The sequence below is a fragment of the Musa acuminata genome, chromosome BXJ2-8 (assembly GCF_036884655.1).
Source record: "Musa acuminata AAA Group cultivar baxijiao chromosome BXJ2-8, Cavendish_Baxijiao_AAA, whole genome shotgun sequence".
NCBI lineage: Eukaryota > Viridiplantae > Streptophyta > Magnoliopsida > Zingiberales > Musaceae > Musa > Musa acuminata.
The window spans coordinates 3,302,947-3,325,467 of record NC_088345.1 but is presented as its reverse complement, the minus strand read 5'-3'; the positions used below and the strand labels follow the sequence as shown (position 1 = coordinate 3,325,467).

The 22,521-nt window shown below is 39.3% G+C and overlaps 3 protein-coding genes and 1 long non-coding RNA gene across 7 annotated transcripts; all 4 read left to right on the top strand.

The window, feature by feature from the left end:
* Nucleotides 1–4,339: 4,339 nt before the first annotated feature.
* Nucleotides 4,340–8,600, top strand: LOC108953626 (uncharacterized). Of its 4 annotated transcripts, none has more exons than XR_010489107.1 (5): nucleotides 4,340–4,755; nucleotides 5,008–5,079; nucleotides 7,011–7,483; nucleotides 7,605–7,918; nucleotides 8,022–8,600. It is a non-coding gene; the product is annotated as an uncharacterized LOC108953626 (long non-coding RNA). The 4 variants fall into 4 exon arrangements; XR_010489108.1 differs by having other exon boundaries at nucleotides 5,008–7,247; nucleotides 7,331–7,483; XR_010489109.1 differs by having other exon boundaries at nucleotides 5,008–7,483; nucleotides 7,705–7,918.
* A 717-nt stretch (nucleotides 8,601–9,317) lies between these two features.
* LOC135618708 (putative axial regulator YABBY 2) lies at nucleotides 9,318–11,674 on the top strand. The gene is made up of 6 exons (XM_065119860.1): nucleotides 9,318–9,589; nucleotides 10,118–10,240; nucleotides 10,764–10,881; nucleotides 11,105–11,150; nucleotides 11,237–11,312; nucleotides 11,470–11,674. Exons 1-6 carry the CDS (start codon nucleotides 9,521–9,523, stop codon nucleotides 11,527–11,529), a joined length of 492 nt encoding a protein of 163 aa, XP_064975932.1. The 5' UTR covers nucleotides 9,318–9,520; the 3' UTR covers nucleotides 11,530–11,674.
* A 1,114-nt stretch (nucleotides 11,675–12,788) lies between these two features.
* Nucleotides 12,789–16,425, top strand: LOC135618707 (protein STRICTOSIDINE SYNTHASE-LIKE 3-like). The gene is made up of 4 exons (XM_065119859.1): nucleotides 12,789–13,184; nucleotides 13,957–14,232; nucleotides 15,588–15,755; nucleotides 15,832–16,425. The coding sequence occupies exons 1-4, from the start codon at nucleotides 12,853–12,855 to the stop codon at nucleotides 16,223–16,225; spliced, it is 1,170 nt and encodes a 389-aa protein (XP_064975931.1). The 5' UTR covers nucleotides 12,789–12,852; the 3' UTR covers nucleotides 16,226–16,425.
* Nucleotides 16,426–17,794: 1,369 nt separating this feature from the next.
* LOC103993842 (protein WVD2-like 4) lies at nucleotides 17,795–22,323 on the top strand. Its single transcript, XM_009414042.3, has 10 exons — nucleotides 17,795–18,077; nucleotides 18,424–18,680; nucleotides 18,771–18,975; nucleotides 19,057–19,127; nucleotides 19,258–19,301; nucleotides 19,752–19,829; nucleotides 19,910–19,991; nucleotides 20,073–20,144; nucleotides 20,240–20,350; nucleotides 21,544–22,323. Exons 2-10 carry the CDS (start codon nucleotides 18,438–18,440, stop codon nucleotides 21,973–21,975), a joined length of 1,338 nt encoding a protein of 445 aa, XP_009412317.2. The 5' UTR covers nucleotides 17,795–18,077; nucleotides 18,424–18,437; the 3' UTR covers nucleotides 21,976–22,323.
* The last annotated feature ends 198 nt before the right edge of the window (nucleotides 22,324–22,521 follow it).

Sequence of the window (22,521 nt, the reverse complement as noted above, 5' to 3'; positions counted from 1 at the left end):
AAGACTCCGGCACAGGAGCAACTAATATTCCGTATGTAAGTTTACCCTTTCACCCTCCTTCTTATGAGAAATGCCCATGTAAACCAAGTAAAAAATCCGAGAAAAACCAATAATTATATGGGTATTTTAGGTATAATGGCTTCACTCAATGAGCACATCATAATACTTTATCCAACCAAGCATTAACGACCTGCTCCCAATTAAATTGTCGATGACACACACACACACACACAATAAAGAAGTATTATTATGATTCCAAATCATGCAGGCATGTCATCTAATTTATGAGCACAGACTCTCATAAATTAGAGAGAACGAAGAAGTCAGTCCACCCTCCAAAAGTCTTCCTCGAGCGAACACCATAGTAATGACATCTCTCTCTCTCTCTCTCTCTCTCTCTCTCTAAAACATAGTGTGCATGTTTTCATGGTTTCACATGCAGAGACAGTGGCTCATGGATGTTGATGTTACGCTCTGTGCAAGTCTTCGTCTCTTTCGTCTCCTATATGGGACCTGAAGTGCTCCATCCCGCGTTAATGGAATCCCATTCTCGTCTTTGAAGCTCGACAGTGGCGTTATCATCTCCTTTCTTCTTCAGCAGGAATGGCAGAATGATCAACTCTTAGCTGCAGCACCGAGTCAGCAGAGCTTTAAAAGGTGATGTTGATGATGTTCATATCCTTTTATCGTTATTAATATCATTATTATTATTATTATCATTTTGATGTCATAATATATTTATTTTTTTAAAAAATAATTTATCAAAAAAATATTTAAGATGATACGAACATATTAAAAAAATATCGGATAAAAAATATGATAATAATTATTTTAATAGAATGAAAGGACATAAAAAGGATGGCATATTATTTTTAGAATAATATTACTTATCTTTTTCCGAATAGATAAATAATATATATATATATATATATATATATATATATTTGTTGTCGCAGATAAATGAAGCTTTTGGAGTGCCTAGCTCAAGAAACATATCAGAAATGGTTCACATGTATGTTATCCTAGCGTGTGTAAGATGGCACTGCATATTAAATTTAATTAGTCTGTTTATTATCTTTCAGAAACTATTCTAAATATTAAGTGGATAATGGGCACAGTTGAATTCAAGCATTTTATTTGTCCTTGGTACCTGTTGCAAAAAAAAAAAAAAAAAAAAAAACTACGTAGAATCTAGACGAAAAACATCTCCTGAAATAGAAATACTATGCTCTTGGGGTATTAATTATATAAATACCGAAGTCCAACGAGGTTTCTCAAATCGATCCCTCTAATACTCAAGTAAGTCAGTCCTGAGATTAATTTTTATGAGGTATATGTTCTCGTTGATATCCTTGTTAGCCTAATATAGCCTTGATTCATATGCGTAGAGTCGTAAGCATCTCCTCTGGAGATAAAAATATTATGCTCCTGAGGTGAAAATACTATGCTCCTACAGTGTTGTTACCTACATAAAAACTAAAGTTTTGAGGCTCGAACGAGAGGAAGTAAGTTTGTGATATACTTCTTTCTCATGAAGAAAGAGAATGGAATTTAGGATTGTCATTTTGACATAAAAGGAAGAGAAGGGAGTTTAAGATTGTTTTCCTTATAGAGAGAAAAAGTTTGTGATTGTTTTCTTTGCCATAATGAACGAGAAGAAAGTTTGTATTTCTCTACTTTAAATCTTTGTACATATAAATAAATGAAGGATGACTTGAATGACATATGATAACCGCGTGTCAACTATTAGTAAATTTCCTATCATTTGTCCCCTCGTAAAGGCATGTTTCGAGGCTCTTAAAAAAGTATTGGTACCTTCCCATAGATAGTGCCAAAAATATTGAGGAAAAATATCATTGACGTCCTAGTCACCTGATGTGGTACTAATCCGTATGCATAGAGTTGTTCTAGGTGAAATGAACCTCTTCTTAAGATGAAAATACTATGCTCTCAAGATGAAAATTTTGTGCTCCCAAAATGTTACTTATACAAAGATCGAAGTCAGAAAAGATTTCTTAAGCTAATATCTCCGATGTTCAAGTTAGTAATCCAAGATTCCTAAATATGAGCTCGAATAGTTCGAGAAAAGTGAGAGTCCTTTTCCTGTTTAGGATGTATTTTTATATTTTAAAAATATCTTTTTTTACCTTGAAAGAGAAGAAGAAAGTTTGTAATATCTTTTGCCTTCCTTGTTATAAAAAAAAGAGAATACAATTTAGGATTGCCTTCCTTATCATAAAGAAAGAAAAAAAAAATTCTAATTGTTTTCGTTGTCATAATGAATGAGAATGAAACTTGTATTTGTTGTTTTGAATCTTTGTACATGTATAAGCTGATGGAGGATAACTTGGCTGACACATGGTGACCTGTGTCAACTATTGATGAATTTTCTATCATTATCCCCTTCTGAAAGCATGAAGGCTCTTGAAAAAAATATTAGTGTCTTCATCATCAAGAACACATCGATCTGATACTTTTTCCAGCACTATCCAACTTAGGCTTTCCTAAAATAAAAAATCTCAAAGTTTTTTTTTAAATGATTGCTTTTTAAAATTTTATTTTCGTAAACCATTTATTATTATTTTTTTAAATATAAAATTATCCTTGGCCTCAGCCATCACCTTTATCGGACCAGGAGGTGAAAGACAAGCACAGAGTCTTCGAGGGAATGCTCTACGATAACAATATAAGAGGTCTTCATAGTAGGACGGGGTAACAATAAGGGGTTTATAATAAGGTCTCACGATGATAGAGATAACTTACAGTATACCACGACAGGGTAAGATTGATAAGTACCGATGAGAGATGGAGGCACTTACGACTAAGATGAAAATAAAAATTATAATCAAAATAAGAAACACTCTACAAAATTTGCTAACACAATCAATAGGAGAGAGATGAGAGATAATCTCATCTTTTAGAAAAATAAAAATAAATAACATTCTATTTTACGAAAATAAAATAAAAATTTAAAGATTTTTTAAAGAAAATTATCCAAAAGTATATTAAGATTAGAAGCGCATGCCACCATCTCCTCTCCTTATGTAGTTTTGCAAAATTTGCCAACAGCGACCCGATTGTTCTCAAGGAAAAATAATAATAAATAACCTCATACTCCTCAAAAGAGTTTCTGAGCTTAACAATATCAGCAATTACTTTTAAAAATAATTAGTTCTAGAAAGACAAACCACATGCGATATTCAAAATGACAAACAACACTTTATTCTCCCTAACAATCCAAAAGATAACCATTTTTCATAAAATTTTAGTTAAGGAAAAAGAATTCTTATTCCATTTTTTTCATTACTAAAATGGTTTATTAGTTTATTAGAGCAGTACATAGTCTTTTTTTAAATTAATTTGGGGAGTAAAATTAATAATATTTTTTATTTGTTCTTATCTATGAGTTACTATATATATATATAATGATAAACTAAACTAAACTAATATCTTTAAAAATATATAAGATGAAATTTCAAACTTTTGACCTTTAAATTTTTTTTTATCAATTTTTTATTATAAATTAGTCTGATAAACCATCATCAGATTAATATTCAAAGTGATTCAAATTTAGTGAAAGGAATACTATCTTAGAATAATATACATAGAGAATAATTAAAGTAACCAGCATATCATAATCATCCTTTCACTTTCAATATAAGCATTAGGTGCATTATAAATTAGGCCATTAACCAATTCACACAAGCCACAAGGAGTGTTCATGCTAAGTCAAGTCAACCATTAATAGATCATAATATATCATCACATTAATTGATTCCAAGCATGGCCTTCTCCTTTCCCATTACCAACCCAAATTTGTGGTTCCACTCCTTGCCTTGTGTTCCCTGTATTGTGTCCTCTCTTCTCAAGTCAAAATTATCATTTTATTGGTCAAAATACACTGTTGATATGAAGAAGCTGAGATATGATTGCATAAATTTCTGCCATTTCCCAAACATTATATGGAGCTCCTTTTCTTGATTTAACTGACTCATTAATCTTTAATTTGGGGGGAAAGAAAAGGGGGTTTCTCCCCATAAGGCATTTTCACTAAGTTGATGGTTCTCTGAAATTTATATGCTCATGCAATTATGGGTGCATATATATGCTATTATTAATTTTGCATAAAATCACTAAAAACTATAAGCATTAATAATAATAGTAATTTCAGTAAAAATAATAAAATCTTACATATAAATAATTATAAAATTCCTTTTTTTTCTTCTTCTTCTTCTATTCTTTCTTTGCACCCAACAATATCTCGTTGCTTCAAGATTCGCATTTTCTGTCCTTCATCATCTGATGTTGATCCTGATTCTGGTTTCAAATCCAGGCGGCTCTTCCGGTCCCCTCTTCCTGAATCGATAACAAACACCTCCCTCCCTCCCTCTCGCTTCCGCCGCCGACGATCGCCAATGGAAGCGGCCGATCTCGTTCCTTTCCTCGACGCTGATCGCGTTCCCGCTCCCCGATTCTTGACGTCGTCAGGGATGCGGTTGCGTTCTTACCGTGGTTTGCTTCTGTTTAGGCGGTGGGGAAAGGTGCAAGAATCCGATCGGGAGACGGTGAAAACACTGGTGGCCGTCCATCGACGACCTTTGACCACGATTGGACCGAATCCGATCTTGTCTTCAGCTTTCAGCGTGGCAGCGATTTGAGCCAGGTTGATGTTGAGGCCGAAGGGGTTTCTAGCTGCAGCTAATCGGCCGCGATATGCGGCCGCGGGCCATCAGATGGTGTTGCTGCAGAAGCACGGTATCTTTTTCCCTTTCTTGTTATTCGATCAAATGCGTGCCGCTTGATATGATATGCCTTTTTCCCCTTTAATCCTAATAATGTGTCGTCAACCTCTCGATGTTTCTCTATTGTTTATTTTATTTGTCACATACAACAAAGTCTATGAGTTGTTCTTTCAATTGGTTAATCTAAATGTGAGTGCATTATGTTATTTGAACTACTGCAAATCAACACATACTGAGCAATTATTTTCTTAATTATGAATGATAGGATAGGAATGATGATGCTAATTGGAAATGAAGAATAGTGGAAGCTCATGTTCATGGGAAGACTCTGCAGATGGTGAGAGCCATCTTGCTATGATATCATATAGACTATAAACTATTTGTGTTCTTATTTGAAGATAGTTGGATGCTTTTGCTGCACAGCTAGAAATCATTAGTTAGCTCAATCATGTTATGATATTGGATTTCTAGCTATCCATGCAATTGTTATATTTGTCAAAACGATTATCTAACTGTAATGCTCTTATTGTTTCGCGTTGATTGCGTCATCCATTGCTCTGTAGTTGACCTAATGTGCTCTGGATTTTGACAAGTTCTATATAAAGGCTCTCGGTCTATCACATATGCTTTCCTTTGAACAGACTGTAAATATAACCACAGGGAGAAGTCCATGATTGCAGCTTTCTTCTTCTTAAGCTAATTAAGAGTTCGGGAATTTGATGCCGAGGAAACCATATAGTGCCTGTTAAAAAACCAGGGTTGGTGTATTAATGCCTTGAAACTGCTTGGATTTGAATATATGTTATGTGACCTATGGTAGTGAAGAAAAAGAATTGTATCATGCCTTTTAATCTGAATACTGATTATAATTGGATATCACACTCAAAGAATATAGTTTGCAAATCATTTTATTCACAAATTTTAGCTTGCATTGTCAAATATAACAAATTCTAAATTGCCTATAATTTTTAGTATACCTGTCTCTCTTCCTCTTATATAGTGGTTTGCGCTTTGCAAAGGAATGTTAGTGTCATGTTGCATGCTCAATCATATGGCACCTATATAATAATCAAACTGTATCATGGTAGAACTAAGATGATCTTTTTCTTGAGGTTAGAAGGTATCTACGTTCATGGAAATTGTTTCAACTTCTCGTATGTTTGACTTGTTTCCTTGAATGCTTAAGATTGATATGCCTATTCATGGCAGATATAAGCTACTTTCTCATTATTGTCTGCGCATCTCTCTTGTCGGTAACAATCAAAGAACACAAACTCGAAGGCTTGGTAGGAGTTGCTCTTGGTCAAGTACACGTGATGGCCCAACTCTCCTGGATGGGATTTGTCGATGTGATTGATTGGTATATAAAATTGAATGTGCCGACTATTAGTTACTTGGTGTAGGTATACTCTGCAATGTGATTAAGACCTACTTACAAGTAATTAGTGGATCTATTGGATCATGACATTAGTATTAGAGGGACTTAGGGTCTGGAAATGTAGCTTGCTTCTTTGGGGGAAGACTTGAAACATGGAACACCACTTACATTTCAGGTGGGCCTCACCACAAAATGAAAAGAGATGGGGACAGAGAGGGTCCGGAAACACATAGGCTTCATCCCCATTTTTAATCTTTTTTTGCTTCAATATGTCTCTCTATGGAAAAATTCATTGACTAGAAATTTGTTGACTCAGCTATTGGCTTTTTCTTTGTGTTCTGTGTTCTTTCCACTAACACCTCAAGTCATGATGAGTTTAGCACTTAATTTTCTTACATCTCCATTTTTAGTCTTTTTTTACTAATTCGTCGCTATGAAAAAATATTCATTAACTAGAAATTCATTAAATCATCTTTTGGCTTAAGTTATGATGACTTTAGCACTAATTATTTTGCACTCTTTCGGCTTTTTTTATTTCACCAACCATGCTTCCTGGCCCCTATTACTTTTTGCCAAGCTGCCTCATCCAAGGTAATTTGACAACCATAAAATAGTTCATCTTTTGGGAAATTTCTATACTTATTATAAGCAACAGTTACACATTTGAATCCATGCTGAGATATGATGCACATACGAGCTTCGATGATCAGACCGTAAAGCAAAATAGCATGAAGTATTTTTTGGTAGGCAGTCACTGCTCCGGTGCTTTGGGTACGGGGAGGTGAACTCACAATAAGCTGAAGCCCAGAAACCCAAATCCTTCTGCAGCCATGAAATAGTAGTCTATTCCTTTTTTTATCTGGACTAACAAAGTTATTTCCTTGCTGTAGCTTTGAAGCAAGAAAGCTGGTTGTCTGCCGGAAGAGACGGTCACATGGTAAATAGACACTGAACCTGTTCCCGGTTACTCAAATTCCAATGAAATGTTACAATTGACATGGAGTGTAACATCAGAGAGACTGGAGCATAATCTGTTCCCTGGAGCCCCCATGCATCCGAGAAGCCAATAATTTCCTGATGCATCTGTTCAGGCCCGACAACACCGATAAGTTTGAAAGAAATACATGGTCACACCGCAGCGAGAATTTAATTATGTCAGAGTCCTTATCCCGCACTGTTATATGCTGATGCCTGTTATGCTTGACGCCAGGAATATCACGTGGAGTTTGATGAGCTTTCTGGCCCTGTTGCCTTCATCACCTTCCCTGTCACCTGCTTCTACTGTGTCTTCGATCGATGCGGCCACCGACGCGTCGCCCTTTTTTCTTGATTTAGACAATGAATGCGGCTTCTTTGAGATAAGGTGAGTTACTGAAATTTCTTTACCCTGGGGATTCATGATGAGCGGATCAAGCAGAACGATGGTTTGATTCAAATTTCAAAGACCCTGCCTTCACCCACTGTTCTTGTAATTTTATTCGCAGAGGCCTTGTTGGACTGCATACAGTTTGATCCTGTTCCTAGTTTGTCAACATCTCTAAGTGGCCCGATAAACATGTAAGTCTATGATGCATGGTGTTGCAGGACTATGGTAACATCTGAAGGAGGAGCGAGGACTCTGTCCACAACCTCTACCTTATCTACAGATCTCTGAGGTCATGTCATCGCAGAGTTTCTCCTAATAAAAACAATGTGGTAGCCTCTGAAATCTGGAACTCTGCAGTGGCCGTATATGGCACCATTTACCTGCTCCATGTGGTTTCCACAATGCTTGACAGCCATTAGCACAGACCACACTGTAAGTTCACTCGAAAGACTTTGCTAACTGTGCTGTAAGTTCATTCCAAAGATACTAACTGTTTGTTTTCTGCTACGGACGAAAACATTTTCTGTTTCAAAAGACGGGGACTGATCTTAAAGGTTGCCATATATTGGAAGAAAAATGAAGTCTCATCTGTTCTGTCAATAATTGCAAACAGATCTGTGGAGCCAAGACATCTAATCTGATGGGACATCTCATAAGTAGAAGCATATGCTTGTCAGTAGATTCAGCTTGTTCTATATATTCTCTTTCCCCAGCAGCTTCAACATGATATGTGGTGGTGGGGACGTTAGTCCAAAAAAAGAAATGTGCCAATAATGCATATATCTCTGATGTGTATAAGCTTGACTAGGTCCTAAATCAGTCTGTTTGCTAACATGGGAGACGGCATCAGAGGAAAGCAGAACACAAAATAAGAACAAGGTGGTGTGGAAGCTTAGCAGATCAAAAACCTGCAATTGGAAATGAGTGGTGAAAGCTTTTTGATGCCTCGGTGAGCTGTTCAAAATGTCACTGTCGAAAGGTATTTAGCAAAATCTTGCTATTTGTTTTGCACGTAATTTTGGACTGTAGCTACGAAAAGTCTTTTTGGTCCGGCGTGCTGGAGTGGTAGTCTGAATGAATTATTTTGTTTCCTTGTAGTGGTAATTGAAATCAATCGAAGTGATGGACTTGAATTCCTCACTGCTTGATGGGAGTGAATATGGTTGCATGCTCGAATTTTTACTACAACAATAATTATTGATAATAGTAAAAAAAAAAACATTAAATTGGCAATGAGGTGAGTGTGGATCAGCAAAATCTATAGATGTATTGGGTTCTGTCGTAATAATTTCTAGAATTACTGGACACCCATTTTAAATATTTATTAAACTAAGAAAAAGTAAGAATGTCTAAAATGACAGTAAGGTTTTTTTCTCATTGGAGAAAATCTATCCATTTAAAATAATTTTCAAATGAATTTATGAATCAATTTATTTTTTTTAATAATATAAACAGCTTGACATCAATGGGAATAATTTTCAGATTTAGAACAATCAGCTCTGCTGGTGGACTGCTAATAATAACCCATTGGAGTTGATGATATTTCATGAGCAATTTTCCAAATGAGATTTCTATCTTTCTGCACACTGCCTCCAAGTGTCCATCAAAGTGTTCTCTGTGGTTATCCATCCTTGGTGCCATTTTGATCTATGGTGATTTACCGCTTCTTCTCTGCTTGTTTACATTCCTTTGCTATCATCACATGTCGGAGCTACAGGAAGAGAGAAAGAGAGAGAGAGAGAGAGAGAGAGAGCAGCAGCAGATTCCCACCCACCCGTTCCCTCTCATCATGACATCCTTTCTGACTCATCTGCCACACTCTCTCATTCGACAGCCAACTCAACCTGCACCCTGTGCATCGATCACTCCTTTACCATATACCCAATTTGGAGAGATCCAACCCTGGCCTTCTCCTTTCTTTTCCTTCCCGTGAATGCAAAGAAAGGCTGAAGAACTCTTCTGAGTGATCCTACAGACGATCTCCGCCCCTCTCGTAGCATATGCCCCAAGATTCCCCAGCCTCAGCGATCGGAGATGTCGGACCATGTCTTGCCTGAGCAAGTTTGCTACGTCAATTGCAGCTTCTGCAACACTACTCTACTGGTATACGTTGCACCTCTCTCTCTCTCTCTCTCTCTCTCTCTCGAAGTTTCTAGTGGTACTACATGTCTAGGCATCGGACTAGTTGTTGCTCAACCATCTCACAAAGTAATGAATCGAGTTGCCAAGTCCATCTCGATGAACATTCTTCTTCCTTCGAGATGCCTTTTGAGTTCTTTGCACTATCCTGAAGGGGTCAATCAACACAGAACTGAACCAGAAATCTACCTAAATCATCGGAAACCCTAAGTCGAGTGTGGATATTGCTCTCTCTTTGCTTCTTCCATTTCCTGTGGCAGGAGACGCCCGCCGTCTTGCCACTTCACCACCGCAAAGCTCCTTTCGTTAACAGCTCTCTCGCCACCACCGGATCACCGTACAAACTGTTCTTGTCACTGCTTGAAGCTGAATGTTATTTGTCTCATCTTTGCCACTTCTAATTACTAATCAGAACAGTTGGGAACTTCTTCCGATGTAAGATCGACACAAACACTGGAAGTCAGTCAGTGTTGCTTTTCTTTGTTGACGCAGGTTAATGTCCCCGGAAGCAACTCATCCAATGTTGTGGCAGTGAGATGTGAACTCTGTGCTAATCTACTGTCTGTCAATCTGCTGGAAGCATTGCTCGGAAAACTCCCACTTCAGAGTCTTCAGGTTGAAATCCTCCCTTCTTTTCTTGATTTCAAGAGTACTCTTCCACTGCTATTGAATTGAATTTTCACTGACAAGATCTCTATGACATCAACACCTTGTTCTTGTTTGTGCATATATCGAACTCGAATCGAGTGTAAATGACAATTTAGACACTTGGAGACGAATAAAACTTGACAACAAGGGTTGACTTTTGCATGTTCGCAGAGCACCTCATCAAGTCTGCATGCATACATATACATGCACAACTTGAATGTTAGAACATGGAACCTAAATAAAATCTGACTTATATAATTTCAGCTGTTATATGATCGATTTGCTGATATTGATTTGAAACTATCGCTTGACCTATGCCAAAAAAAGATTACATCTCCTATGATTAGCCTTTCTTAGTCTATTACATAATCATTCAATCTCTTCTAACTATAATATCTATATGTTTGCTTAAACTTGTTCATAGTTCTTCAACCGAGATTATGTTTTACTGTAATTTGTTTTTAATGTTTGAGGAATTACTTAAGTGCAGAATCACAACACTGCGACTCGACACCATCGCATGGATTGCGAATCTTCTTCCATATGCACCAGCTTATCAGCAATGAACTCAGTGGACCATGTTCAACAGCAGATGCAGCTCATCCAACGTAAGCTTTTCTGTAACATGTTATTGTTTTACATCTATCTATCTATCTATCTATCTATCTATCTATCTATCTCTAGTTTCTCACACTAACTCCATTTTCTACATGCACAAACTCTATTTTCTTATTTCATCTTGTTGAGGTTCCAACCAAAGACTAAGATGACTAACATCAGTGCTCATATACCTGCAAATATGGTGTCTTCTTGTATGTTTACTGTGAGCAGCAACAGAGAAGCGTCGTGTTCCTTCTGCCTATAACAGGTTCATCAAGTAAGTGTCCCTACAAATGTTGCTCGATAATTCGATGTCGTTCTTATTAACGTCGATAACGATGTTTAGATTTCTCCTTTATATAGAGAGGAGATACGTCGGCTGAAGACGAAAAATCCCAACATTAGCCACAAGGAAGCTTTCAGCACGGCAGCCAAAAATGTGAGTATGTGTACATAGAATGCATCAAATATTGATGTTCCAAATGGGGAGCAATGATTTACGTTAGTCTACTCGATTTAAGCAGCAGATTTCATGAAAATTTAGCTACATAAGATAAAGCATCGGAGCATAAATTTCTGCTAACATTGCACTGCAGTGGGCTCATTTCCCGGAAATCCATTGTGGGCTATCGATCAAAGGCAACAAGCAAGTTTAGTTTCGAGGCCAATGCTGCCGAGCGAAGCACAGTGTGTGTTCTCGTGGTCTGTTCCAAATGATGTTCTTCTTGTAGACAGACTTAGATCGTCCCTTCTTTTCAATAAGCATGCTTGCGTTCATGCAGTTCCATCTTCTGTGCTTTGCTGTCATAGAGAACTAACAGATGACGATGTGAAGGTTGGGCTTGTTTAGCAGATGCCTTCTGTTTGCGACTGCAGGAAATAGAAAGCGGACCATTGCAGGGAAGAGTGCAGTTGGATGATCTAAATGGCCAGATGAAGAAGGTTTTGCTCCATATAGAAGAAGAGAAAGAAAAGAAGCCAAACCCTATACTAAGATTACACACTCTGCTATATAATGATAAAGAGTATACCATTAGAGAGAAGCAAAAGTAACACTAGCAGTGGATGTTGGAGCAGATTTGGTCATATTTGGGTGTCAAAAAGAATGATCGACATCGTCTTCGTGGGGTTAGAGAACGCGTCATTGAAATCAATTATCATCCTACGGGACTTCTTCGTCTTCGTGCGGTTCCAGACGGGCCATGAACGCCACCTGCGTCCTCCCCGGTGGTGGTAGCTGGAACCCACGTCGATGCCACCTTCCCCACCTCCCGTTCCCACCTACCACCACCCATATAAAGCACCGAAAGCGTCGGTCTCGTCAACGACCAACCTCGCTCTGAAGTCGTATCTGCCACCCAAAATCTTGACCGGTTGACTCCTGCTACGACAGCTCGAAGGCGTTCGACGCCTACCCTTACATTCTTGACCTCCAAGACTCGGAGATCGCAACCTGCCCGTCTTCAATATAATAGAAAACGAGAAGGACCTTCCCCGAGCACACCACCTGTTAGCTCAAATTCCAACGAGAATACAAACACCTCCCGGTCGCATGCCGTCCGGAGACACAACTTTATGCTTCTTTTCTTTCTTTTAAAGGTATTTTACACATCTACCCTTGGCAATGTAAAAAAAAAAACATTTTCCTCTCAATTTTAATGCAACATTTATCATTATGCTGACGTTTAAATGAAGGGGGATTAAGTAGTAAACGTAGCCACTGTTATATATATATATATATATATATATATATATATATATATATATGAGCTAATTTTTAATACAAAATTCGAAAAATTGAAGAAGGCTATTGAGAGGATATTATGGGAATTTTAGAAAAGGGTTTGGACTTTATTGTCTTTCTGTTTTCTTACCCTTGTTTACATGCTTGCTTGCGCTTTAGAGATAAAAAGGCAGCGAGGCTCGAACACCGAGGCAATCGAGACATCCGCCGCGAGGAGCCAAGAGAAGCCGCGACGATGGCGGCGGCGGCGGTTGTGATCGGCGGAGTAGTCCTCCTGGTGGCTCTTTACTGCGGGTTGGACCCCTTCGGCCACAGCCCCATGGCGGCGTTCCCGGGCTTCGAGGCGTACCCCATAGAGGTGCCGTCCTGGTCGGAGCTCCCCACGGCGCGGGACGCCGAGGACCGGCTCCAGAGGGCGGAGATCAAGTTTCTCAACCAGGTCCAGGGCCCGGAGAGCGTCGCCTTCGACCCCCAGGGGCGGGGGCCCTACACCGGCGTCGCCGACGGCCGGGTGGTCTTCTGGGACGGAGAGTCATGGTCCGATTTCGCATACACGTCTCCCAACAGGTATGGTTTCGTCTCACTCTCGATCTATGTAACGACGATAAAAAGGTGCGACTTTTGTGGTCTGATCACATCGATGGCTGGGTAAGAGAGACCTTGGAAAGGTCTGTCCTTTCCCTGTATTGGGTTTTGCCTGCTTGATTTGCAAGCCATTCATTCCGTAACCCATAAGATATAGGAGAAATTTGCTGCCGGTAAAGCCTGGCCACAAGGCTAGGAAATAGAAAGCAAAGTGGTAAAGGTGATGGCTTATCCCTATCTTTCTGATTCTTGTAGACCTTGGATACCATCATGATATATGTTATCCCGGGGACAGATGAATGCACTTTTATCTCAGCAAAAGCTTAAAAGTTCCATTTTTAACCAGCATATGGCACAGTCTTTAAAGATTTAGACTGGAAATTACTGCACCTGGGCACTTGATATTTTAAGAACTACTCTGAGGAGAACACATTGGCTTGTAATTAGTGTGACTTACCACAAAGTCTTTAATTTTTATGATTCCATAGCAATTTTGTGACATCACCACTTTATATGAGAAAAGGCAATCGAAATCCATTTCTGAGTTCTGCTTCAGTAGACTGAAGAAAGAACATCTGGTTTGAAGGATCTCTTTTATTTTTTTTCATTGAATTTACACAAAGACAAACAACAGAAAGATGATAGTATTGATGCTCATGAACATCTGCAGTTGCCTCTGTAAATTGCTATAACCCCATTGAGTATGTGATGGTGACTGACTGACTTATTGTTATCTGTCATCTGGTGTTGATAGGTCCGAGATATGTAACCCAAAGCCATCACCTTTGAGTTACTTAAAGAATGAGCATATCTGTGGGCGACCATTAGGACTTCGATTTGACAAGAAAACTGGAGACTTGTATATTGCTGATGCCTATTTTGGGTTGCTCAAGGTAGGCCCGGAAGGTGGCTTGGCTACACCAGTAACTACTGAAGCAGAAGGAATACCATTAAAGTTCACCAACGACCTGGATATAGATGAGGATGGAAGCATATATTTCACAGACAGCAGTACCAATTACCAGAGGAGGTATTTCTTCTTTAGGCTCCTGAGTAACACTGTTTCTAAAAAAATGCAAAACCTTTAATGATAATATCAGAAATGTTACGGTTTGCTTTTGTGTCATCTTATTTTGGTTTGGCTGCATGTTTAATGTTCAATGGAGTTTTATATTAGATTATAACAGACATGTAAACTGTGTTTCTGCTCTATTGAGTTTGTATTCTTGTAGGAGCTTACAGATTTTAGTTCACAAAAATCAATTAGATTATTGTTGCCCTTGTTAAATTTTCTTTTTCTGCTTAATTTAATCGGGCTTGTGTTCTGTTTTTGGTGCTTGATGTTCAAACTTTAAAGCAAGGATTGGAGGTTTATTGTGTAAATGCTGTTTCCCTATAGAAATGTTCATCTTATTAGCATGCGGTATGTTGTGTGATTCTTTCTGATACTGCTGTGTGAAACAGAATGATAAAAGTCGAACATGTTAGCCATGGCTGGTTCATCATTCTCAGTCTAAAAAAAATGAAGACTACTCCTTCATTTGATAAACCTCAGTGCAAACATGCTTTGTCGCTTGAGAAGCAGTAGGCATTGGAGCCAAAGCTTTTTCAAAGCTGCAACATCAAAGTCACTCAACATCTGGGAAATCTTCTCATATTCCATCAAAGTTTACCCTCCCTCGATTTAAGCTGTCCATCTAATCTAATGCTACCTTTAACTTCTCTATCATCTTGGTAATATGCCAGTGCTTGTGTTATCTTTTCAATAAAACAATATTAAAATTCTTGATTATTGTGAACAAACTACACCCAAAAGTAAGTTATTCTCGCAAAGTTACATTAGTTTTGTAACTGGTGTTCTGTATTTGTCTAGCTTTATACATTTAGTTAGTGTGCCTTTCATGTTCTGTTCCTTACGCATGTGGCGAACAAGCAGCTTTTGGGATAATAATCATTAAGGAATAATTCAGAAAGACAAAAATGCACATATTGTATTCAATCTGGTTGCTAAAATAATGTTTATAGACTCTAGATTTCATTCTATTGTGTATATGGAACTAAGCAGCCACCATATATCAACATAAATAAGCGAGAAATATGACACTATTTTTATCTATAATGTGATGTTATTTCTCATGAAAGACAAGGAAATAAAGTATCCTTTGCTATGCAATCCAACTAACGAGCCAAAACTGGTATGTGGTTATTGGTTACTCTAATTCATTTCCTTGGAAGTGATGTCAACCTCCTGAAAACTAGCTTTCAAACATGACTATGCTTCATCTGTTAGTAAATGTAGATAGGCATGACAAGCTTCGCACTCTATTTAGATTCATTGTAACAAAAGAATATGTGGCCATTATAAATCTTGAAATTGTCCTCCAGGAACTTTATGCAACTAGTTTTCACCGGAGAGCCTTCAGGAAGGCTATTAAAATACAACCCTGTTATGAAAGAAACAACAGTGCTACTTCGGGGTCTTCAATTCCCCAATGGTGTCACTTTAAGCAAGGATGGATCCTTCTTTTTGTTCTGTGAAGGATCACGTGGCAGGTTGGCATCTGCACGTTAACTCTTGTAGCCCTTGTAAGCTAAATGTTTCTTATGCGGTATGCATTTTATTTTACAGATTGAGTAGATACTGGCTGAAGGGAGAAAAGGCGGGAACCTCGGATGTTTTTGCCGTCCTTCCAGGCTTCCCTGACAATGTGAGGACTAACGAGAAGGGTGAATTCTGGGTGGCAATCCATTGTCGCCTTAGTATGTATACACATCTCACGAGTCGGTATTTCCGGTTGAGAAAGTTTCTGTTAAAGCTCCCCATTCCTGCAAAATATCATTTCCTGTTGCAAATCGGAGGCAGACCGCATGCTGTGATCATCAAGTACAGTCCAGACGGGGAGTTGCTGGAGATTTTGGAGGATAGCCAAGGCAAGGTGGTCAGAGCAGTGAGTGAAGTGGAGGAGAAGGATGGGAAACTTTGGATAGGATCTGTGCTTATGCCGTTCATCGCCGTGTACTGATCATTCCTGAACCACATGCCCACTTTTGTTTTCGGAAACCATATGGTCGGCAGCCGTTTGAAACCTACACACTTGCTGTGACATGTAAGCAGATGTATAGTGACTAGCGCGATATAAGCTTCTGCTTATTGTTCCGAACAATTTGATGTATCGCCGGTTGCAGGTTAATAATCATCTGGTTAGGTTTTGGTTGATGACGACTTTGGTGGTCTCATTTTCCTTGCATTTGGGATCTGCATTTAATGCATCTGGTTTTCTTTTCTCGTCTTCTTCAATCTTTCCTTCATCTGTAATGCTGTGAAACCAGGGTTAGGTTATTTCTGTGGAGATGAGCTTACTTCCGTACCAAATGCAATGAATCAAATTCGATGTGTCTATCCAGTCTCAAGGCAATGACTCTTAATTCGTGATAACTACAGCACGCTACCAGTCGGAGACAACCCATGTTCCGATCGATCTAACGAGAAAACTCGATCCTTCCTTGATATGCCGTGGAATACGGTCGTCCGACATTGACCATGTAGTCCGCACGTCCACCCATTTGGTTGTCCACATCGTGAAGCTTCGCTGCTCCTTTATGCAATCCTTGACCTGCATCCGCCTGTTTGTCTCGAGTCCGCCCAAAACCAGTGGATGTGGATGAGATTTAGAGAGCAGGACACAGCTGAGAACCCATCATTTATCTGCTACGCCAGTCACTGTAAGATGATGAATTGTACATATAGCAGGAACAATAATGTGCGTTAGGGATGGCAGTAATGGTCTTTCCTGCTCCTGGATCAAGCGCAACCACCGAGTCGCTGCCGCGCATTTTCTCGAACACGATGTGGGCGAACGGGAGCAGAGCATGTGGGGAGGCGTCGGACGCACCGACAGTAGAGCGTGCGGCCGATAACGTGGTGCGTCGGTGTCTCATGGACGGTCGCGATCTCGGCAGGGGACGACGTGGGCCGAGCTGTGCCTCCCCCACCCCCCCCCTTTCGTACCGATGACGAGGACACACTGAAGCTTACCTTAACCATTGATTTGCTAAACCGATAAACCCCGATTGGGTCCCGCTTTGCTGCCTCCAATGACAGAGCGAGTGACGAACCGGAGGGGTAACTTCGGTGCGACTCCAATTACAAGTCGCCTGCGCGGAGGGCAACTCGTCACCCGCCTGATGGAGCGGCGGGATGATTGGAGTCCTTCCGACGGCCGTGATCTTTCCACGTCACTCACCAGTCCCAAGCCAGCTCATGCTTGCCAACCTCGATCGTAACCGTCCGATCTTACCACGAAATAGATCTAGCTCGTTCATATTTTGCGATGATCAAACCGTCCATCGGTAGCGTTGCACGTTCTCCCACCATTGGGCCCCATAGGACGAAACTACCCTCTCCGGGCTTGCGACTTTATTGTATTTAATTGAAGTTTTGGGGAAAATGTAGGGGTATTTTAGTAACAACACGTGGCAATTCGGCAAATAAGGCTCCGTATACATCTTTAGTTTGAAAAAAATAGGCCGTCCCACATTTCGTCCTCTTCTTAGCGAGAGAGTGAGAGAGAGAGAGAGAGAGAGAGAGAGAGAGAGAGGAGAGGAGGGGAGGTGGTGGTGGTGGTGGTGGTGGTTGCGAAGCGGAGGGCGACGACGCCGAATCTAGGGTTTTCCGGAGAGAGGGCCAAATCGAGATTCCCGCGCCAGAACCCATCGATTCCGAAGCGGAGAGGGCACTCGACGTCCTTGATTCGAATTCCCGCGTTCTGATCTCGCCGAGCCAGTCCGGATCACCGCCGCTCCTCGCTCGTACGCGGATCTGTCGACGCCCTTCTGATCCGTCGCTCAGACTCCACCTCGACCGGATCCCTGCAGGTAAGGCGTAATCTCCTGCTCTTGCTGGTGATCTTCATCTCTCTTCTGCTCCTTATTCGTCGAATTGTTTATGGGGGGTTTGGATCTCGACTCCGAAGGAGAATTCGTTATAAATCCTTCCAGAATGTTGATGGTTTCCTCATGGTGTAGTGTAGTAGGATTAGGCGTGAGATCATGGGTTGTAGTGTTCTGGGCGATGCATTTACGAAAGGATTGAAGACGAAGTAGGACCGAATCGGATTTACCTTTGTCGATTTCAGATTTATAGTGTTGCTTCAGTTATTACTACATATAAGGATGTTCTTGAATTGTACTGTTGCAGCGTTAAATTTCTAAATTGTGGTAGATTTCCATTGTAAGATGGAATCTGGTGATGGAATCGAGCTGGAACTTAATAAAGGGTCAGTGGAGAAAGCTCCCGAGAACAATGGATTCAGTTCACATATAAACAAGGAGAACGAAGTTATTGAGAATGGTGCTGATGCTGTTCATGCCGATGGTGGTTCCGAAGGTGCGTCAAAGGTTGAAGTCATCAATTCTGCCGGGGACAAGGATGGAGACACTGTATCTGCCACCGAGAACAAAGCATCTAATCCTTCCAAGGTAATTCTCTTTGTATTTTCATCGGCCTCTTTTCCACAAGTCAGACAGTAATGTTGAATGGAAGATGTGCTGCCACACATTTTTGCGCAGAAGGGTGAAGCTGATGTTAATAATCGATCGAGGAAGACACAGAAAAGTCCTCGTGTTCTGAATGGTTCCGCCATTGAATCTCAGAAGAAAAAGAATGTTCTGTCACAGAGTGTCTCATTTCCTTCTAGAGGGTCTCTTGCTAATAATTTCCGCTCAATTACAACTTCTACAAGGCAGACTAAAGTTGCATCATTAATTACAAATGGTACAGTCTCTTCTTTCTTCGTGTTCCGTTATTTCAACAAATTACCTTTTCCCCTGCTAAATGTTACAATCTGACCCTTAGGTGATCTTGCTGCCAAGCTTTCTGCTTTGACTGCTGTACCAAGTGTTCGGAGAACATCTGTGAGTCTGAAGGTAGGTGGATAATTGATCTTTTCTAGAACAAGTAACTTAAGTGTCAAGGACTATGGTTTGACTGATAGTGAACTGTGGGCTGTTTTTTGCTGATCCTTTTTAACTAATTGCTCAACACTAATCCGTGAAGACTGGTTCTGCCGAGGCAAATGGCACTTCTGCCGAATCTGCCCAGTAAGCTCCTGTATCTTCTGCAAGTTTAGCAAAGCTTTTTCTGTCACACTCTTGAAGTAAAATGCTTATGATGCATTATCATACATGCTTAATGATGGTTATATGAATTTTGGAATTTGCGTCAATTTTTGTTAAATGACACGCATCATTGCATGCATTTTACAAGGTGAATGCAAAGTTCAGAGAAAAATTCTGGTATTTGACAAGTCCAATGCCATTTCACATCTGAGGAATGACTTTCATATGCAATCATCAGACAAAAAAACATTAGCTTTATTCATCATATTGCTTCACCTGTGGCTGAAGTTGTATGCCATGTTTTATATTTAAAGTCTGTGTCTTATATTTGATGTCTGACCTACAATTGCTTGACGATACTTTCGATAAGAGTGACTTCACCATATAAGTTAAATTATTTTCATTTTTGATGCAATTAACATGGCATAACAGGTCAAATGGTAGTAAAACAAAGCCCTTGAAACATGCATTGCCAGCAAAAAAGGATGATGATACCCACTCCACAGCCTCGTAATGTCTCTTTCTTAACCATTATCATTTTCTTACATGCCATGGTATTTTGTTTGAGGTGTATGCTATGTTTATTCCAGAAGTTCAACACCACATGCAAGAAAGAGTATTGGCAATGCTTTTAATTTTAGGTTGGATGAGCGTGCTGAGAAACGTAAAGAGGTTAGCAGATCCACTTTTAATTTTTTTTTTCAAACACCTTTTCAGTGTTGCATCTTTAACCAAATTTTATTGTCTTTTCAGTTTTTTACGAAACTTGAAGAGAAGAATCATGCAAAGGAACTGGAAAAGACTAACTTGCAGGCAAAATCTAAGGTAGTCCTTTCACTGAAGTCTGAAAATTTTACTTGTCCTTCATGAAAGCTTTTGCAGACTGAATGTGAACTAAGTTCTCTAGAAAATATAATTAGGAGAGTCAAGAGGCTGAGATCAGACAGCTGAGAAAGAGCTTGACCTTTAAAGCCACTCCAATGCCAACCTTTTATCAGGAACCTTGTCCTCCTAAAGTTGAATTAAAGAAGGTACTATTCTTTCCTATTTTGCTATATGAAGTGTCACTGATTCATTAATAGATTTGAATAACATAGTTTATAGTTGGTGATATTATTATTGTAGTTAAATAAACAGCCTGCCTGAACATTGTCTTCTAATAGGTGATTTTTTAATATTTTTGTGCACCATATTTGTTTTAAAAGGATATTTGGGCCTCCTCATCTGCTTAAGTATCCATCATCAAGATAGATCTCTGCCTAGTTGTAGCTCGGGAGTTTTAGCTTCTTTGTTCTTTACAGTTGCCTTCCGATTCAGGCTCTTCTGCATCAATTTCTTATAGGATTATCTGCTTACCATGGTGTGTTGTTTAGGAAATTTTCTTTTTTTAAGTGACTTCTTGCATTATCATCTTACAACAACAGTGCATCATTTTGTTTATTTCTTAATAATCTGGTATTCTGATTGGGTACGTTGATGCTTGTTATCCATATTAAAATGCACTGATGTAATGAAAACACAAATAAAATGATACACTTTACATTGGTTCAAAAAAAGAAAAAAGACCATAATATCAACATTACATCTTTATGCATTGATTAATGTGTTGTCTTCTATTTGAGCTTTCTGCATCTTAGTACAGTAAAATTTTGTAGATTGAGTTAATTAGTCAGGGCACTAATATTGACAGTAAAATTTCCACTATAAGCTGCAGGAACTTAATATTCAAGAACACAATGAGCAAGGTAAAATTTTTTTTTTCTTCAACAAGCTTTCATATCCAAATCTAGTTTGGGCACAGTGTTTAACTTATGTAATCACTTAAACAATAAAAAAAAAACTTCAAATTTTCTCCTCATATTTCACATTTCTATTTAACTTGTATGGACATTAGGTATTTCATTTTCTTTTCATTTAGGCTAAATTATGTGCATTGGGGAAGAAAAATCAGTTTCAGTTCTTCAAGATTCACAAAATCAGGTTTGCTAGAGGTTATGGTTATTTTTTCCTAGCTGATGGTGAAGTTCTTCAATTTTTTTCTGGTTTTTCTTTTCACTTTGGTTTCTTTCCAAATCATTGTTAAAAATAATGTGTAAGGCATATGATTTGCAGATGATGTATAGTTCTTCAGTTTCGCGTGCTTTGTTTCCTGCACGACATATCTCCGGATTTGTCTTTCTTGGGAGAAAATAAATCCTGCTGCTAATTCTTGGTCGTGTTACAGGTCCCACCAACACGTGCAAGGTCGCCAAAGCTTGGGCGCCGGAAGCCATCTGTTACTGCTGCAGACGGTCCCTCAGAAGCTGGCAACACTCGTGATGGCCCACACCCTATATCCAGTTTAACCAAACCGAATGAGGGTTCAGAAAGCAGTAAGGGGAATGCAATAGCTTCAAAGAACTCAAAGAAAAAGTCTCTTGCAAAACTTCCATCACAAAAGTTAAAGACCACCAAACTCGACTCAGAATCAGTTATGACGCCCAAAACCGAGGAGATCGATGCAGGAAACAGCGATAACAGACCAACAGAAGTCTCTGCCGAAACAAACACCGAAGCGGAACTAGCATCTGCCGATGACAGAGTTGAGGAAAATAAAACAATTGCTAATCGTCTAGAAACTGATATCGGACCCAGTGAAGTTTCGGTACAAGGTTAAAACACAAGCCTACCGTCCTATGTATTAGTCTTTGTGCCCTTTTTGTGAATAGAATTCGTGCTGCTTGGAGAGTATGCTGCTGCTGCTGCTGCTTTATGTTTGCGCATTTTCTTGGTCTGAAGTAGATATTGTTTTGTGAGACATTATTAGGTCATGTATATTTATTTGTCCAACTCTTTTGCAGTTTGATCTATGGTAACCCTCCTCCTCCAATGAACCAATGGAATGACCCTTTGACATTATCCGGTGGAGATAGCAAAGGTTATCCATAGTCAGGGTTGCTTTTGGGTTCGATAAGATGCTAAGTTTTTTCTTTCTTTTTCTTGCAATGCACGGTTTGTTCCTTGAGATTTGCTTGATCTGTGTGAAACACTTTGCTTTGGCCCACCTTCTTGATGTGGTGGATTGCTATTTTATTGGTGACGTGTCATATAAGATATATTTTGTTTGTACGACGGGGTTGGTAATGACGAGCATTTGCTACCGTCTTCCTTTATCTGCTTACTGACTCATATTGTTGTTTAACATATTATCTGCACTGGAACT